Consider the following 16,208-nt stretch of genomic DNA (forward strand, 5'->3'; position numbering starts at 1 on the left):
GATTCAGATGGGAGGGTGGGAGAGAGTGAGGCATACAAGACTATACATTCAGTGCAAGGTACACTTCTCACGTGATATGTGCAACAAAACCTCAGAAATTACCACTAAAAACGTACGCATCTAATCAAACACCACCTGTTCCCAAATAACTATTGAAGTAATTAAAAATATCAGAATAAAATCAACCAGACAAATATTTTTAAATATTTGGAAAAAATAGAATTAGCTCATGAAACCAAAGATGTGGCAAAATAGTTCAATTTTACAGTAGGAAGCAGGTAAGAGTGGCTATATTTCTAATTCCACATAATTTCCACTGAGAAATGACTTAAGCTCTTAAAACAGTAAACATTTGGCCATCAATTTTAGCAAAAAAGGTGACAACGAAGTTGCATGCAGTGTAAAAGTAAAGCGATACTACTTATCTCAAAATATCAAAAGGAAGAGAGACACTTTTTATACAATTTAACTATGTAATAGTTTCTTTAGCAACAGTTAAAACAACAGAATCCTGTTCAAAATGAAGCCAAATTATTCTGAATATGTGCAAAACAGTACTGATACTGTCAGTAGACTTCTTAATGTTCTTGTATTTATGTAAAATGTGTGAAATATAGTTAAGCTGAGTAATTTTTTTCATGTAACTTGTGAATTAAAACAACAAATCTCAATATATAAGTGCAACAAATTTCAATATGAGCTCATATGGCTTTATATTATTTTTTATTTTCCCTACTGTTTTCTTCATTGCCACAAAATATTCCTAACCATTACCTGGGTGGTAAATCTCTGAAAAAGAATTTTTTACTTGACAAGGTAGATTTTGAAAATTTTATTTTATTTTTTTATTTTTATTTTTATTTTTTGTCACAGGAAGAAAGAAATCTTGCATAACAATCTTTTCTTTCTTGCTGGAATAAACTGAAGTCATCCCATCTATCTGGTTTTCCAGCTTCAAATGTCAGACATAACTAATCTCTTTTCCCCTTCTTCCCTTTTCTAGCAAACTTCCAGAAACAAAACAGGCAAAACTTTGTGATGATAAATATCACAGTTGCCACACAGGCCAGCAGAAACCCAATCACATCCAAAGAGTGGTACTGGAACCAGGTGAGGTCATGGGCTGCAACTCGAAGGTGTTTGGCTCCTTTGTGGCGCATGACAAACTCAATCCAGAAGACTGCTCGATCCAGGGGCTTTACTGGTTGATCATGTTGAATTCTTGATAATTTCATAACATTCTCTTTATATCTGAAGGATAAAAATAAAGATACCAACACTGAAAGTAAGTTAATTTGCCTGTACATATCAAGTCTATGAAAGACTTTTAAAGTGTCAGAAAGTTCAAAGTAAATGTCAAAGAATTGACAGAGAATTTGTGTATTTTAATTTGAGTCATCATAGATAGTTTGGCTTTTAAACTGGACTTTTCTCATTGAGAAACATTTTTAAAGTAGAAATGGAAGGTCAGGTGAGACAGTTAATTTTTTTCAAGCAGAGGAAATATAAGGCACTTTAATTGTTTTTAACTGTTTAATTTTAAGTTTTTGTGGCTTCATATTAAGTGTATATATTTATGGGGTACATGAAATGTTTTGATACAATGTGAAATAATCACATCTTAAAAAATAAGATATTCATCCCTTAAGCATTTATCCTTTGTATTATGAACAATCCAATTACACTCTTAGTTCTCAAACAGGCATATGACTACATGCTCAACATCATGAGCCATTTTAAGTACTGTAAGAAAGACTGTGAAAATGCAATGTGAGAATTATCATCTGTAAGTTCCTAAAAAGGAATTTTATCATGCTGAGTGACATGCCTCATAGCTAGTCACTTTGCTTCTACATTACTCTTTTGTCTCCTACTGTTTCCCACCCTGTAGCCAGAATGATTTTTTGAAATTAAAGTCAGATTATGGCACACTTCTGATTAAGATTTTTGCCTGGCTTCTCATTATTTTAATCATAAAATTCAACTCTGTTATTTGGTCTACAGAACCCTACATTGTAAGACACTGGCAAGCTCTTTTCTAACACTTTTCCCCTGCCCACTCTCTTCTAGATTGGCCTTCTAATTTTCTTTGAGCTTCCAAAGGTGTTCTCATCTTAGCACTTTACACATTTTGTCCCTTCTCTCCTGCTCTTGGAGTATTCTTTCCTGCTACAACCCAAGGCATGCGTCTCTCCCTTTTTGTGGCTTCCCTCTAAGTGTTACCTCTAAGAGAGGCTTTTACTGGCCAGACTATGATGGAGCCTCTAGGATTTTCTCTATTTTCTGTGCTTATTTTCTATTTGATTCCTAGAATTTTTTAAATGATTTATATATCTCATAAAATATACATTTAAATATAAAATACAAAAAAATATACATACACTAAGTGAATAGTTCAAAAATGGAAGATCATCTTGAACATCATCTTGAGGTGAAGATACCAATTTACCTACTGTTCAGGTCATGGTATAGGATATCACAACCTGCCTAGAATAACTCTCTTTTTCTGAACCTTATAGTGACTACTTTTGTCCTCCAACTCAAGGATTAGCCTGACTTCAAATAACAACATTAGTTTTGCTTGTTTATGTAATTGAATTATATAATATGTACTCAAAAGTGTCTTTTTCTTTAATGTAGTTGTTCTTGGGTAATTCCATTGCTGTGTAGTATTCTGTTGATTGATAAACCACAGATTATGTCTTCATTTTATGATGAATAGATATTTGGGTTGCTAATAATTTTTGGACACTGTTGATAATTCTGTCATGAACACTCTGCTATACAGCATTGGATTTATATATTTATGTATACCTGCTCTGTATATAATTGAGAGTAGAACTGCTGAGATAAAAGTGCATGCATACTTATGATTTACTTCTTGACTTTAAATTTTTTTGAAGTATATTTTGTTAATTTCCAAAATTTAAAGATATTTTAGTAATAATATTTTTAACCTCCTTTATTTCCACTATGGCTGGATCATATGGTCTTGATATTGAATCATTTTATATTTCCTAAGTCTTGATTTATTGCCCACCACACATCACTTCAAGTAAAGATTAAGTATTTGACGTACTCTAGGAAAATGTGTCTTCAAGTTGATATATACAATACATATATGTGTATTGTATATGTATATATGTGTGTGTATATCATTTTACATTGTAAGATTCCATTTGTTAATTGTGTTCTTCAAATGTTTTCTGTCCTTACACATTATTTGCTCTTTTATTAAAAGTCTATTTAGATTGAGTGAAAGTATTTGTATAATCACATTTAAATCTACCACTTTGTTTTATATTTCTTTTCTATTTGTCCAGGCTGGTTTGTGTTGCTTTTCAATTATTTCTCAATTTCTTTTTTTTTTTTTTTTTTGAGACGGAGTCTCACTCTGTCGCCCAGGCTGCAGTAGTGCAGTGGCGCAATCTCGGCTCACTGCAAGCTCCGCCTCCCGGGTTCACGCCATTCTCCTGCCTCAGCCTCCAGAGTAGCCGGGATTACAGGCGCCCGCCACCACGCCCAGCTAAATTTTTTGTATTTTTAGTAGAGACGGGGTTTCACCATGGTCTCGATCTCCTGACCTCGTGATCCGCCCGCCTCGGCCTCCCAAAGTGCTGGGATTAGAGGCGTGAGCCACTGCGCCCGGCCTATTTCTCAACTTCTTCAAAGGTATATTGATCATTCGTTATCCTTCTATTTTCTTTGGGATAAAGTATTTTTAAAGTATTCCTTTAGATGATACCCTCCTTACACAAAAACTTTATTGAGAGTAGTTATAAATGCTGAATTGATGGTAGCTGGACTTCGCAAGGAATTTTGCACATTGTTATCTTTGGGGTGTGAACAAAATCAATTATTAAAAATTTAACTTAACATTCTATTTTTTGTGCTTTGAAGACCATCATCAAAAAGTAAAAAGTTAGTGCACCCAGAATGGGACAGAATATTTGAAAATTATATATCTGATTTGACCCATAATATATAAATAGTTCTGAAAACTTAATAATAAGACAAATAGCAAAGTTAAAATTGTTCCAAGCATTGGAATAGGCACGTTTTCTAAGAAGATATACGAATGATCAATAAGCACATATAAAGGTTCTCAACATCTTCAGCAGTAATGAAAATGCAATCCAAGACCAGGATGAGAGATCATTTTATACCCACTAAGAAGGCTGTAACAAAAAGACAGAAAATAAGAGGTTTGGCAACAGTGTGGAGGAATTGGAACCATGTTGTACTGCTGATGGTAGTGATGAATGGAAAAAGTACTTTAGTAAACAGTTTAACAGTTCTTCATAAACATACAGTTCTCACATGAGGCAGCAGTTCCACGTATACTCTCAACCCAAAAGAAAGTAAAACATGTTTATGCAAAAACATGTATAGCAATAATCCTAGTAGCCACAGTTGGAAACAATGAAAAGGCCAGTGAACTGACAAACGAACAACTAAATTATGACATATCCATACTATAAAATATTACACAAGTGCAAACGAAATGAAGTATTAAAACACACACGATATGAATTAGAATAAAAACCATAAGAAAACAACAAAAAATTAGGCTAGGTGAAATGTCATTTACACAGCACCTGAGACTGTATGATTCCATTTATATGAAATATCTAGACAGAATAACCTATAGAGAAAGAAAACAAATTGGTGTTAGACTAGGACTAAGCAGTTATGAGAAGTGATTTTGGTGTCATTGCAGTTTCTTTTGTGTTGATAAAAATGTTCTAAAATTATATAATCGTGATAGTTTCATGACTCTGTAAACATGGTAAAAATATTTGGATTTTATGGCATAAGTAGGTGGATTTTAAGCTATCAAAATTAAATCTCATTTTCAAGGCCGTTACAATAATGATGATAAAAATTAATTTTTCAGCAAGAAAATAGTTATATTCTGAGACATTTTAGATACTTAATTAAAACATTTTATTATATTATTTCAAGTTTATTCTTCCTTTCTACTATGGATTCATTATGTTAAAATTTTAAGAAATGTATTATTTATATTGTCTATATCATTTTAAAATTATTTTTGTTAAGAAAATTGTTTCACTAACTGGTTACTCATTAGATGTATGGGATTGGGATTCAAATACAATTTTTAAATAACATAAAAAACAAAGCAGATTTCAGATTGGTTAAATCATTTAAATTCTTTCAAGATTACTCTCTTATAAAAAGGATGAAACTCATGCTCACTATTGACAAGAGAAGCTATCTATTAATATCACCTAGTGAAAAATATTGTTCTACTCACGAAGGATCATTAATTACTGTCTTCAGTGCATTCAGCAAGTCTGTACTCGACATTGTGTGGAAGTCCAATCTAACAGCTGCTCCCTTGGCCTCCATGTGAGCAATGTTACCAGGTTGATCCCAAAAAAATGGAATGCCCACCATAGGGATCCCATGGTAGATCGCCTCATAGATGCCATTGGCTCCACCATGAGTTATAAAAGCTCTGGTTTTTGGATGACCTAGGATTGGATGAATTTTAGCAAAATTATTCATCGGAATAAAATGAGATGCACAATGAAAGGCTCTGAAAGTGACAGTGTTTTCTAGATAACACATTAATTTGCTAATTACTTTTCAGACTTCAGAGGAATAAACACGTACTTGTTTAGCAGATGTAACTGAAGTCTCTACGGTGTGCATGACTTCAGAGTGCAAAACTTAATATAAGATTTCCAGTTGGACTAATAAAAAGTGCATTCTAGATTTTTTAAATGTGCACAGAAGAGGACAGCAAAGAGATGGGCATGAAATAAAGTTTTATTTTAAGTACAGTCACAGAGTGTGATATGTGGGGTGTGCAAGGCAGCAGGCAGTGGGTTGGTGGTGGTGCTAGGATTGAGGAAAGAGAGGTTACACTTCATCATGAAATGTGTCATTACTTTAAGATTAAGATTAGGAATTTAGTCCTCCAGAAAATACAGAGTCACTGGTGATAGAAGAGCTATTATATTTACTGGCATTTGAAATAATCCCACAAGAGAGGAGAAAACAGGTGTAAAGTTGTAGAAATAGGAGACAGAGGGACAGCCCAGGAAGATATTGAAAAATTCTGTGAGATATAATAACACCTGAAATAAAGATTCTCTCTGATTCTGACCATAAAGAATGTGAGTGTATATCATAAAAAGCCAACAATTATACCATATTCTTTTCCCCTAGGACTGGAAAATAAATATAAAGAAGTTCTTTCTTATTTTCCTATAACAAATATTCAATAAGTATGTTTCAAGATGAACTATTAACACTCTAATGTGCAGTTGCTAATATATCCAGTATTTGTTCACCAGAGTGTTACCTAGAAGGTCATTCTGGGGTATCCACTTGTACAGCCGAGTATTGAGACCTAAGGCATCTGGTTTATTCCCATCAAATTTCCACAGAACCTGTTACAATAAAGAGAATATCTTATTCCATGAGTGGAACTCAAAAATTATAAAACATTAGAACTGTAAAAAGGGTAGGAATGAGATCAAGGGATGTTTGTAAATAAATCTACTCAAAGACTGATCTAAAAAGAATACTCACATTTTATTTTCTTAACTTTTATAATGATTTAGATATATAAGAAACCATGATTTTCCAAAATAGTACCATAGAAAAATAAGATTATCAATGAAAAGTTCAAGTATTCAAAAAATTGTTATACTTTTTAAAAGAAGACCTACCTGTGGCCAATCATCATAAGAAGAAAAAAAACTTAACATCACAGATCATTAGAGAAATTCAAATCAAAACCATAGTGAGATAGCATCTCACACCAGTCAGAATGGCCATTATTAAAAATTCAAAAAATATCACGCTGTTGGCGAGGTTGTAGACTCCGTCTCAAGAAAAAAAAAAAAAAAAAGAATGCTTATACTCTGTTGGTTGGAATGTAAGTTAGTTCAACCATTGTGGAAGACAGTGTGGCCATTCCTCAGAAACCTAGAGGCAAAAATACCATGAAACCCAGCAATCCCATTACTAGGTATATAACCAAAGGACTATAACTTGTTCTTTTATAAAGATCCATGAACATATATGTTAGTTGCGGTACTATTCACAATAGCAAGGACATGCAGTCAACCTAAATGACCATCAATTATGCACTGAATAAAGAAAATATGGCATATATACACTTCAGAATATTATGCAGCCATAAAAAAACAAAAATATGTGTTTTGCAGGGTTAAGGATGGAGCTGGAAGCCGTTAGCCTTAGCAAACTAACATAGGAATTGAAATCCAAATGTGACATGTCCTCACTTATGAGTGGAAGCTAAAAGATGAGAACACGTGGACACATAGATGGCAACAAAATACACTGAGATGTATTGGAAGGTGGAGGGTGGGAGGAAAGAGAGGATCAGGAAAAATAATAAATGAATATTAGTCTTAATACCTGGGTGGTGAAACAATCAGTACAACAAACCCCCATGACACAAGTTTACCTATGTAAAAAACCTGCACATGTATTCCTGAACTTAAAAGTTAAAAATAAAAGTTAAATTAATTTAATTTAAAAAATAAAAATATTCTTAAAAAGAATAAAAAATTATAGGGCGTCATTGTAATTCTAGTGTAATAAAACTATTTAGTAATGACCTATATGTTTGTTTTATGTATTTTATATTAGTTTTCATCTCCAAATTTAATTGTAATGTATTCATTTGTTTTTGAATAATATGAGAAGTAGTTTAAATGTATCTACTTGTCGGTAGGTTATTATATTAGAGCTTGTTGTCCTTTGATTGACAAAATAGCAAGTCTATAAAATAAGCTACTTATAATAAATAAATAAATGCTGCCAAGGTTTTATGTATAACTTCATTGGAATTACAAATTATCAAGCACTACTTCCAAGAAAAATTTCAAGTGACAATTTTTGACACAAATTCAGAATATTACCAGTATTGTTAATTTTGGATTTTTTTATTTTGGCCTAGAAATGAGGAACCTGTTGGTATCAGGAATAAAAATAAAGCTATTGAATAAACTCAAAATTGTATTTTGCTGAATTTGGTCAACTGATTATTAACACTTAGACAACGTGCTACAAAGCTTTGACAACAGTGATTAATATGTTCTGCTATAGCCAAGACACTTTTATTTTAAGTTACTAATTTTGAAACTCCAAAGCAATCCTCATAAACTGAACAATAATTTACAGTGTTTAACTTTTATTTGCTACATCAGTGTTAAAGTAACTCAGGTTTCAGCAAAAAGTTAGAGGTTATTACACGAAAGCTTTATCAGATAGGAAATTAAAAAGTAATTGACAAATACACAAAGTCCCTGGTTTATTCTATATAGAAGAAAATATATTGCTACTATGTTCTATGGAGGGGGCATCTGAACCTGTTCCCCTGCCTGGCTTCCTTCTGTTTGTCTCTTTTCTATAATTCCTTCTGCTGCCTCCATTGGGAGGGGTTGTTAATCTGGTAGTTAGTGCTGAGTCCTTGTGGGGCCACATTTTATACTGTACAGGATACACCTTCAGGTCAGGATCCATCTTCATCCTTTCTCTTTCATCTTCCTGCTTCAGGCAGTGTTCTCTATTTGTTGTCACATATTTCACATAAGCATTTGACTTAAAAGTACAAACAGAAATAGTACATTCCTTAATTGTAAACATTCACCAAGAGCTTCCAGAGTACAATAAGTAATAGAGGTGGCCCAAGAGTAAGTCAAACCTTCTTCACTCATTGGATACTGCTGAGATTAGGAAACAGCTTTGAAGAAAATGATTATAAGTCTTGCTTGTATTTCTACAAAGACGCAGTTCTGAATATATATTTTTAGTTGAAAACACCTGAAAGTCATTTAAAGACTACATTAAGCACCATTTTCACTTACCTGAAATATATTGAGTTAATTTCAGCAGTATGTATGACCCTTCATATCAGAAATTAAAAATAACCATGGGTCTCAAGTTCCCTTTTGTGGATACATATGGAGTACTGAGTTCCCACTGATACTAATAGGAACCACTCATGCATACCAAGGGTAGTAACTACCCCAGGGCCACATGTAACCACTATGTCTGAGGCACAACTACTACTTGTGTCGGTGGAAGCTGCACAAGCATATTTAAGGCTGTATTTGGCTGTAAAGAGTTCAGTCTACTCTTAATATTCTTTCTATGTAGATCACAAACTTTCACAGCCTCTTTCAGTAGTTTTCCACACCAGTAAGGCACTTTATCTTACCTTTTGTGGGATCTGGGCAAGGGCTGTTGCAACTACGTTGGCCCTTTCTGCTGTGATGTTCCTTATCACTGACCCCAGAGAAAACACCACAACACCATTTTCTCCAGAGCTCTGTACAAACTCCTCCATTTCCTGTGAAAAAAAATTGTTTCATCACAAAAGAGTATCATCACAGCAGGCACTACCGAAAGAATTGGTATAAAATATTAAAGAGAGAAAATCAAGTATTTTGAGGAATTATTGAAGTAAATAATATTTTTTAACTGACTCAATCACTCAGTTTCGTTGCAAGAAGATGTATGAGATATTTGGCCTCTGTTAAGGATATTTGTGTAAATGTGTGTGTGTGTGTGTATGTAGGTATGTGTCTGCATGTGTGTAATGGAGAAAAGAAATGGAGCCATTACATTGTAGTCAGGGAGATAATGTTAAAAAATACACCCAGACTCTTCACTTATAATACTATAATTACTAATATAAGTTCTTGGAAAAGTGGCACCACTAGGCTTTAATCCTATATTTTTATTCTACTAAATCACTTGTGTTTATTTCAGGCAGGTTTTCTGTAGAATTCTTTTAGTTTGAAGCCATTAGTGGTTTACTGCCCTAAATATGAGCACTGAGGAAAAGCTATTCACAGTTGGGATAATTTTATATCTACATTTATGTTCCTCTACAATGCTTTATGCATCACTTAAAGTTTGTCAGAGTTTTCCAGTAGTTTTTCAAAAAATAAAAAATGAAAATAAAAACTGGTGGTTAAGAATCACTGACATTCCTGAGTCTAGAATTGTGATTTGGAATTTTTATGGATCAGTTTTGAGAGTCTAATTTATAATACAGAATTGTAGAGTTGATAGTTAGTAGTTGAATAATTATACCTTTCTGGTTATTGTTTAGGTGGGGCACCTATTGCCCTGAAATCACACTGTTAAATTGATGTGCTATTTATAACTGCATGTGAGGAACTCTCATCATCACTTTGTTGTGTCTCAGAGGCAGCACTTGCACCAGAATAGAAGAGGCCAGCAGGCCTTTCTGCAGGGGAGATCTTGTCTCTCCTTTGAGTAGCTCACGCACACATTACACTCCTGGAGAAGATGTGCTTGGCTGCAATTGATTGAGATTATTCTGACTTGAGTTCCCCCATGTATACCAATATTTAAATTTAAATATTTTCAGATTTAATCATTGGGGTAAGACTTTTACAAATGGTTTTTAACAAAACAAAGAAAAAAATGTCTAAATGTAAACAGTGCACCACTTATGGCAGAGCATTTTTTAAAATATGATTTTTAATCTTGCGTTAACGTGAGAGTCCTTGTACTACTATTCCACGTAATACCTGGGGCTTCTAGGTATTGTGTGTGATTGCAGTTACCTGTAGCCACATTTAACGTAACTCATTTTCAGTGTCTCATCTCACTGGCTTGATATCAAAGCCTTGTTTTTCTACCCAGTGTTGAAGGAATCTAACCTCTGTTTAGAGATTCATCACTGATATTGACTGGTTGTTTCTCCTTTTGTGATAATATTATAAAAATAATACAAAATTAATGTAAGAAATTTTATCAAAGTATGAAAAGTTTTTTAAAAAATAATTTTTCTAAAATTTCTACCTAGAGACACTATTTACAGAAAATATGTATTTTTTTATTATGGATTTTGTCCTATTTATATAGGTCAATGTAGACATGTGACACTTATTTAGAAAATTTTAATCTTATTGTATATACATTTTGTCCTGCAAAAACTTGCCATCTTGTTATATTTATCATTTTCTAACTCATTTTATTTGTATTATGGCTGATGGTGTAATTGAACATTTCATTGATAAAATTATTTTAAGGCTATTGTATGCACATAAGTTTTAATCATTCTTTCATGTAAGATGTTGGATTACTTGTAATGTTAATTTTTTCATATTCCATATGTATTATGGAATATGAATATATTCCATAATGTTTAATAGGTACACTTTGAATTTTTTATGATTTCATGTGAATATATTATAAAATTAATAACAATATGCATTTCTAAAACACTTGATGCATTTTGTCAAGTGTCTTATTCTCTTAAAATATATTGATATTATCTGAGAATGTAATATATAATTGAAAAGAAAGCAATCTGGGTTAGCAATTATTTTACATAATAAACAGTTAAATAACTGGTTTCACAACCATTGACTTGCATTCAAAGCTTTCTGCAAGTTAATAACAAGACCTAGTAATTACCACTATTGTACTACTAGTCAACCTTTTTGCTTGTCCTTTTACACCTCCTACTCTCTTCCTCCTCCTTTTTGCACTGTCAGTTTCCCTTAATGTGAATGGGGAAATCTTTCAAGAGTGGTGTAGAGTGGCATAGATTTTTCATTAGTCTTTACCTCAGCTTTTGTCTCTTGAGAAAGTGACTATATAAAGCCCATACAATTTGCATTAAACATAGATATTGAGTTTTAACAATGGAATAAAATCTCAGTTTTATGTAACCAAAAATGTCCTTTTAAGAGGTTGAGTAATAATACATTGAAGAAGGCTTACTTTGTATATATATCTTAAAATGTGATATTAATTTAAAATATATGAGGTTCTTGTGTTCCTTCAAAAAGAATATAATCTTATATGCTGACAGAATTTTTTTTTTGTATTGAAACTAAGGGCACTATTCAGATACAAGTGGTAGAAATTATTTGGTCTTTATTGTACATGCATTGTTCACTATATCTCTGTGCTTCTCTGTTAGGCACTTATGATGTTGACACAAGTTCCCCCAGAAAGCTTTACTGAGTTGCTTGTCATAAGGCAGACATCATCTGCTCTAATAGGATATGTTTATGCTCTAAAATGTAAAATTCTGGGATCTCAATGCAGAAATGATTTAAATGCTTTATGAAAGTCAATATGTTTGTCTGCACATATTTAAGGCACAAATTTATATTGTTGAGGAAGTGTTTTAAGCTGGAATACTGGTGAAGATCCTTATTACTGATGGTAGAATTTTAGATTTTCAACTAGCTCATCTTACTGTCACAATTGATATGTCTAATTTTAATCAAGTCCACAGGGTATCTGTCACCTATGACTTTGCAAGAGAATATAACCTTGATGTGCTGAGTAATCTGATTCTATTAAATGAGGAATGATATCTCAAGTGACTTTCACATGTTCAGTAGTTAGTAGTATTAGTAATAATAATAAAATAACCATAATTGCAAAATTAATAACATTTCTGAGTCACTGACTATATGCCACAGACATTTTAAGTGTTTGTCCATTTTAATATTTTTTCCACACAACACAATATGAAGTTGGCACTATTTTTGTAAATGTAGGCATAATTATTTCTATCAACATTCTAGTCCACTTTTCCATCATCTGCTACCTGAATCCATGCAAAATTTCCTGAATGGTTGGCTCTTTACAGTCTGGCCCTTCTGTAATTTAATCCATTGAATATCTTGGAGGCTTTTCTTAAAAAAGAGAATCATTTCATATATATTTATTTCTTAACTCTTTTTAGTAGTTTTTCAATATTTTTAATAAATATTTCAACTCCTAATATGTATCTGGCTCTAATTTACCTCTTAGTATCATCTGATTCTTAGTCATTCCCTGAAAACAAAACCTGAGGACGTGAGAACTGTCCTGACCACTTTATCTGCTTTCCCTTTTTGTCTGCCTCTCCCCGTCATTCTTTTCCCTATTCCTGCATATTGTTCAGCTCTCATCGTACTCATCAGTGACTCCAGGATACTTTCTATTATCTCCACTGATGCTTTCTTGACATTGGGCTTTTCCTCGAGATAATAGTTTTTTTATAACATTTTCATTAATTACTTTTCTATATTTCAAAGTAGAATGTAAGGTATGTGGGGATGGAAACTGTGTCAATTTTTTTCTCTCTGAAATTTCTGCACTTACTTGGGTTTTGTGCTAATCCCTTTATAAATATTCTTTGAATGAATGACCAATACCTTCTTTGGTGTTGCATAATCAAGACTCGACTTTAATCAATCCTATTTTCAAAGTCTCCTTACTATTCCTCTCTATTTGTAATATGCATAAAACTCACATACGTGTGATGGTATTAACATATACATGAGTTTCTAATCGGTGTCTGCTTTACACCACCTACTTCCCATCTTTCTTTCAGTGTAAGTCAAACATTCTGAATGAAGACTATAGACTCATTTCTACTGAAACTTCGAAGCCAACAAAATAAAACCAACGAAAGTATGTTTACCTTAGGTAGGGGTTTGGCAGGTTTGCAGTGGAGTCCTCCAACAAAATCAACGTTTGGAAAGAATGGATGAGGAAATTTAAAATTCCAGGAGTTTCGCATAAGCCATATGTCAGCTTTCCTCATTGTCTCAAATAAGGTAGTGGGTCTTCCTGACAGGAATAAAGAAAAGAAAAAGTGGATGACATAAGACAATTACTTTACATAACTTTCTGAAAGGGGTTAGAATAATGTAGGCAAAGATGTAGGTAAAGTTTGTGTGCTTTGAAAAATACATACATATATTCATATATAGGAATAATATATTTTTTATGTATTATATATTTTGTCCATGTTTATTTACAAGAAAGGCAAAGTGGTGGAAGAATTATGAGGTTAAGCGACATCTCTAATGTCATGTCAGTATACTCACAATTATTAAAATAAGTCATAGAGAATTAAATATCAATTTATGTTCTCTTTAAAGCTTCAGTAGTAGCATATAGATATTTAAACAACTCTTTGAGCTCCATAATCAATTAATCCTACTATACCCATAAAAACAATTCTCTAACAGTCTAGTTTACACAACTCATTAAGCTAATCCTTTTATCTTTGGTTCTTCAAGTGAACTCTGGACTATTTTGAGAGTATGGCAGAAATCCTTGTACCAACTACTCATTTGGATTTGAGCTAAGATCTTAATAATATTATCTTTTAAGTAAATATATTTGTAAATTATAGCTAGAAATTTTGAGAAATTATTGAAATAGAGATATGCACTCAACCTTAATCTGTCTCATATTTTTAAATAAAGAGACATAGTTTCAAATAAACTATATAGATATAACAATCTTCACATTTCAACAAGATAATTGGACTTTAAATAAATGATTTCCAATTCTTTAGTGAAGGAGTATAGAAACATTAGAAACTTCAAATTACCCTTATTGACTTTTGCAAATATCTCTCTCTACTGTGAAAGAAACCTCCTGGAAACATGGGAATATCTTTTAACATCTAAATAAGAAAACTGAGGTTTACAAGGAAAGCTTTCTGCAGTTATATAGATAGTTGTAGAAAAATGTGTAATTACTCATTCTAAATCTATGCATTCAATAAGATGTTACTTGGTGGATTTTGCTGCTTTTTTTTTTTTTTTTTTTTTTTTTTTTTGAGACGGAGTCTCGCTCTGTCGCCCAGGCTGGAGTGCAGTGGCGCAATCTCGGGTCACTGCAAGATCCGCCTCCTGGGTTCACGCCATTCTCCTGCCTCAGCCTCTCCGAGTAGCTGGGACTACAGGCGCCCGCCGCCACCACGCCCGGCTAATTTTTTTTTTTTTTTTGTATTTTTAGTAGAGATGGAGTTTCACCATGGTCTCGATCTCCTGACCTCATGATCCGCCCGCCTCGGACTCCGAAAGTGCTGGGATTACAAGCGTGAGCCACCGCGCCCGGCCAGATTTTACTGCTTTTAAGATCTAAAACATTATATAGTAAAACAGATGTGTAATTGCTTAAAGTCTTAGGTGTACTAATATATAGGTTTATGATTTCCTGGGGTGTTCTGTATGAGTGATGGCCACAGGGTTTTAACAGAACCTATAATTTAAGCTTTTCTATAATATTTGTGAGATTGATAGTTCATCTTGTATTTTCATTTTATAAATTCACTTAACAAAAACTCCACTTTCCTGACTTTGTGGCTTTATATAAGCTCTGTTTCAAAGACACAAATAAGTTAGATCTTCACGTTACCGATTAAACAAATTCTTACCTAAAACTTCACTGTAAAACTGATCCCACTTCTTCATATCACACATTTGGAACCAAAAGTTAAAATAAAGCACATAGATAATATTTTTTACCCTCTCCATGAAAGTCATTTGATCACTTAATTTTGATATAACAACAGGTATGTAGGAAGGAGGGAAAATCAGTCCTCCACTATGCCTTTCAATTGTGTAGCCAGGAGTGAAGCAGAGACTGTACACAAAGGGTATGTTAAATAACTCAGCCAGCAGCTCACCACAGGGAAAAACAGGATCTGCAAAAATGATGTCAAATCTTGATTCTTGTAGTTTTTTCATAAGTTTCTTATTTGAAACTACATCTTTACACAAGTTCCTAAATATGTCAGATAATTCCCACAGGATTTCTTGTTCTTGTGAAAAATACAACCAAAAGCTATCTTTTTGAATGTCTGACCATCTCTTAACCTGCTGCATGACGATATTCTCAAATTCAGTTTTAGTTAAAGATGTAGGATAAACTTCGAGTTTAAGAGTGGATGCGTCATTGGGATCAAAAAGAATGGAAGCTGAAGATGCCAGTACAGTCACCTCATGACCTCTCTGAACAAGCTCTTTCAGGATTGTTTTCATATTCATCCAATGGCTGTATTCTGCGGCCCACACCAGCACCTTTCCACAACTCCCAGAGCTAAAGTAACAACTGAGATGCATCAGCAGAAGAACTGAAGTCCATTTCAGAGCCATCCTGGTGCAATGTGATCATTCTTTTCAAGTCACTGTTTCTTCCTCATACTTATATACAGAGATAAACAAGTTAAAACATAACTCCTTCAATTCAAAGTAAATACATTATATGAGCATCCTGAGTACATGGATGGCAAGGAGACAAACAAAGTTCGATTACTTCATATTTACTCAAGGATGTTTGATGTTTCTTTTATGTTTATATTCGCTGTCATCCACCTAAGATTAATGACCTTGCGAGTACACTGTTTTATGTAACCT

The 16,208-nt window shown here is 33.2% G+C and overlaps 1 protein-coding gene across 5 annotated transcripts; it reads right to left on the reverse strand.

Moving 5' to 3' along the window:
• Positions 1–459: 459 nt before the first annotated feature.
• On the reverse strand, positions 460–15,973 carry LOC129492287 (UDP-glucuronosyltransferase 2B11). 5 transcript variants are annotated; one of them, XM_055297424.1, is made up of 7 exons: positions 15,637–15,947; positions 15,227–15,285; positions 13,475–13,623; positions 9,227–9,358; positions 6,335–6,422; positions 5,279–5,498; positions 972–1,251 (listed from the first exon to the last, which is right to left on the reverse strand). In XM_055297424.1, the coding sequence occupies exons 1-7, from the start codon at positions 15,945–15,947 to the stop codon at positions 972–974; spliced, it is 1,239 nt and encodes a 412-aa protein (XP_055153399.1). The 5 variants fall into 5 exon arrangements, with proteins under 5 accessions (XP_055153397.1, XP_055153401.1, XP_055153399.1 ...); XM_055297422.1 differs by having other exon boundaries at positions 460–1,251; positions 15,227–15,973; XM_055297423.1 differs by lacking the exon at positions 15,227–15,285 and having other exon boundaries at positions 15,479–15,947.
• Between the last annotated feature and the right edge of the window lie 235 nt (positions 15,974–16,208).

The sequence above is a fragment of the Symphalangus syndactylus genome, chromosome 10 (genome assembly GCF_028878055.3).
Source record: "Symphalangus syndactylus isolate Jambi chromosome 10, NHGRI_mSymSyn1-v2.1_pri, whole genome shotgun sequence".
Taxonomy (NCBI): domain Eukaryota; kingdom Metazoa; phylum Chordata; class Mammalia; order Primates; family Hylobatidae; genus Symphalangus; species Symphalangus syndactylus.

Excerpts from the sequence above, each read along its gene's own strand:
- LOC129492287 (XM_055297422.1), bottom strand. The coding sequence starts at position 15,947 with ATGGCTCTGAAATGGACTTCAGTTCTTCTGCTGATGCATCTCAGTTGT. Across the intron at positions 9,359-13,474 it reads CTGCCAAACCCCTACCTAAG|GAAATGGAGGAGTTTGTACA; the intron begins GTAAACATACTT and ends TTTTTTTCACAG. Across the intron at positions 6,423-9,226 it reads TTGCCCAGATCCCACAAAAG|GTTCTGTGGAAATTTGATGG; the intron begins GTAAGATAAAGT and ends TTATTGTAACAG.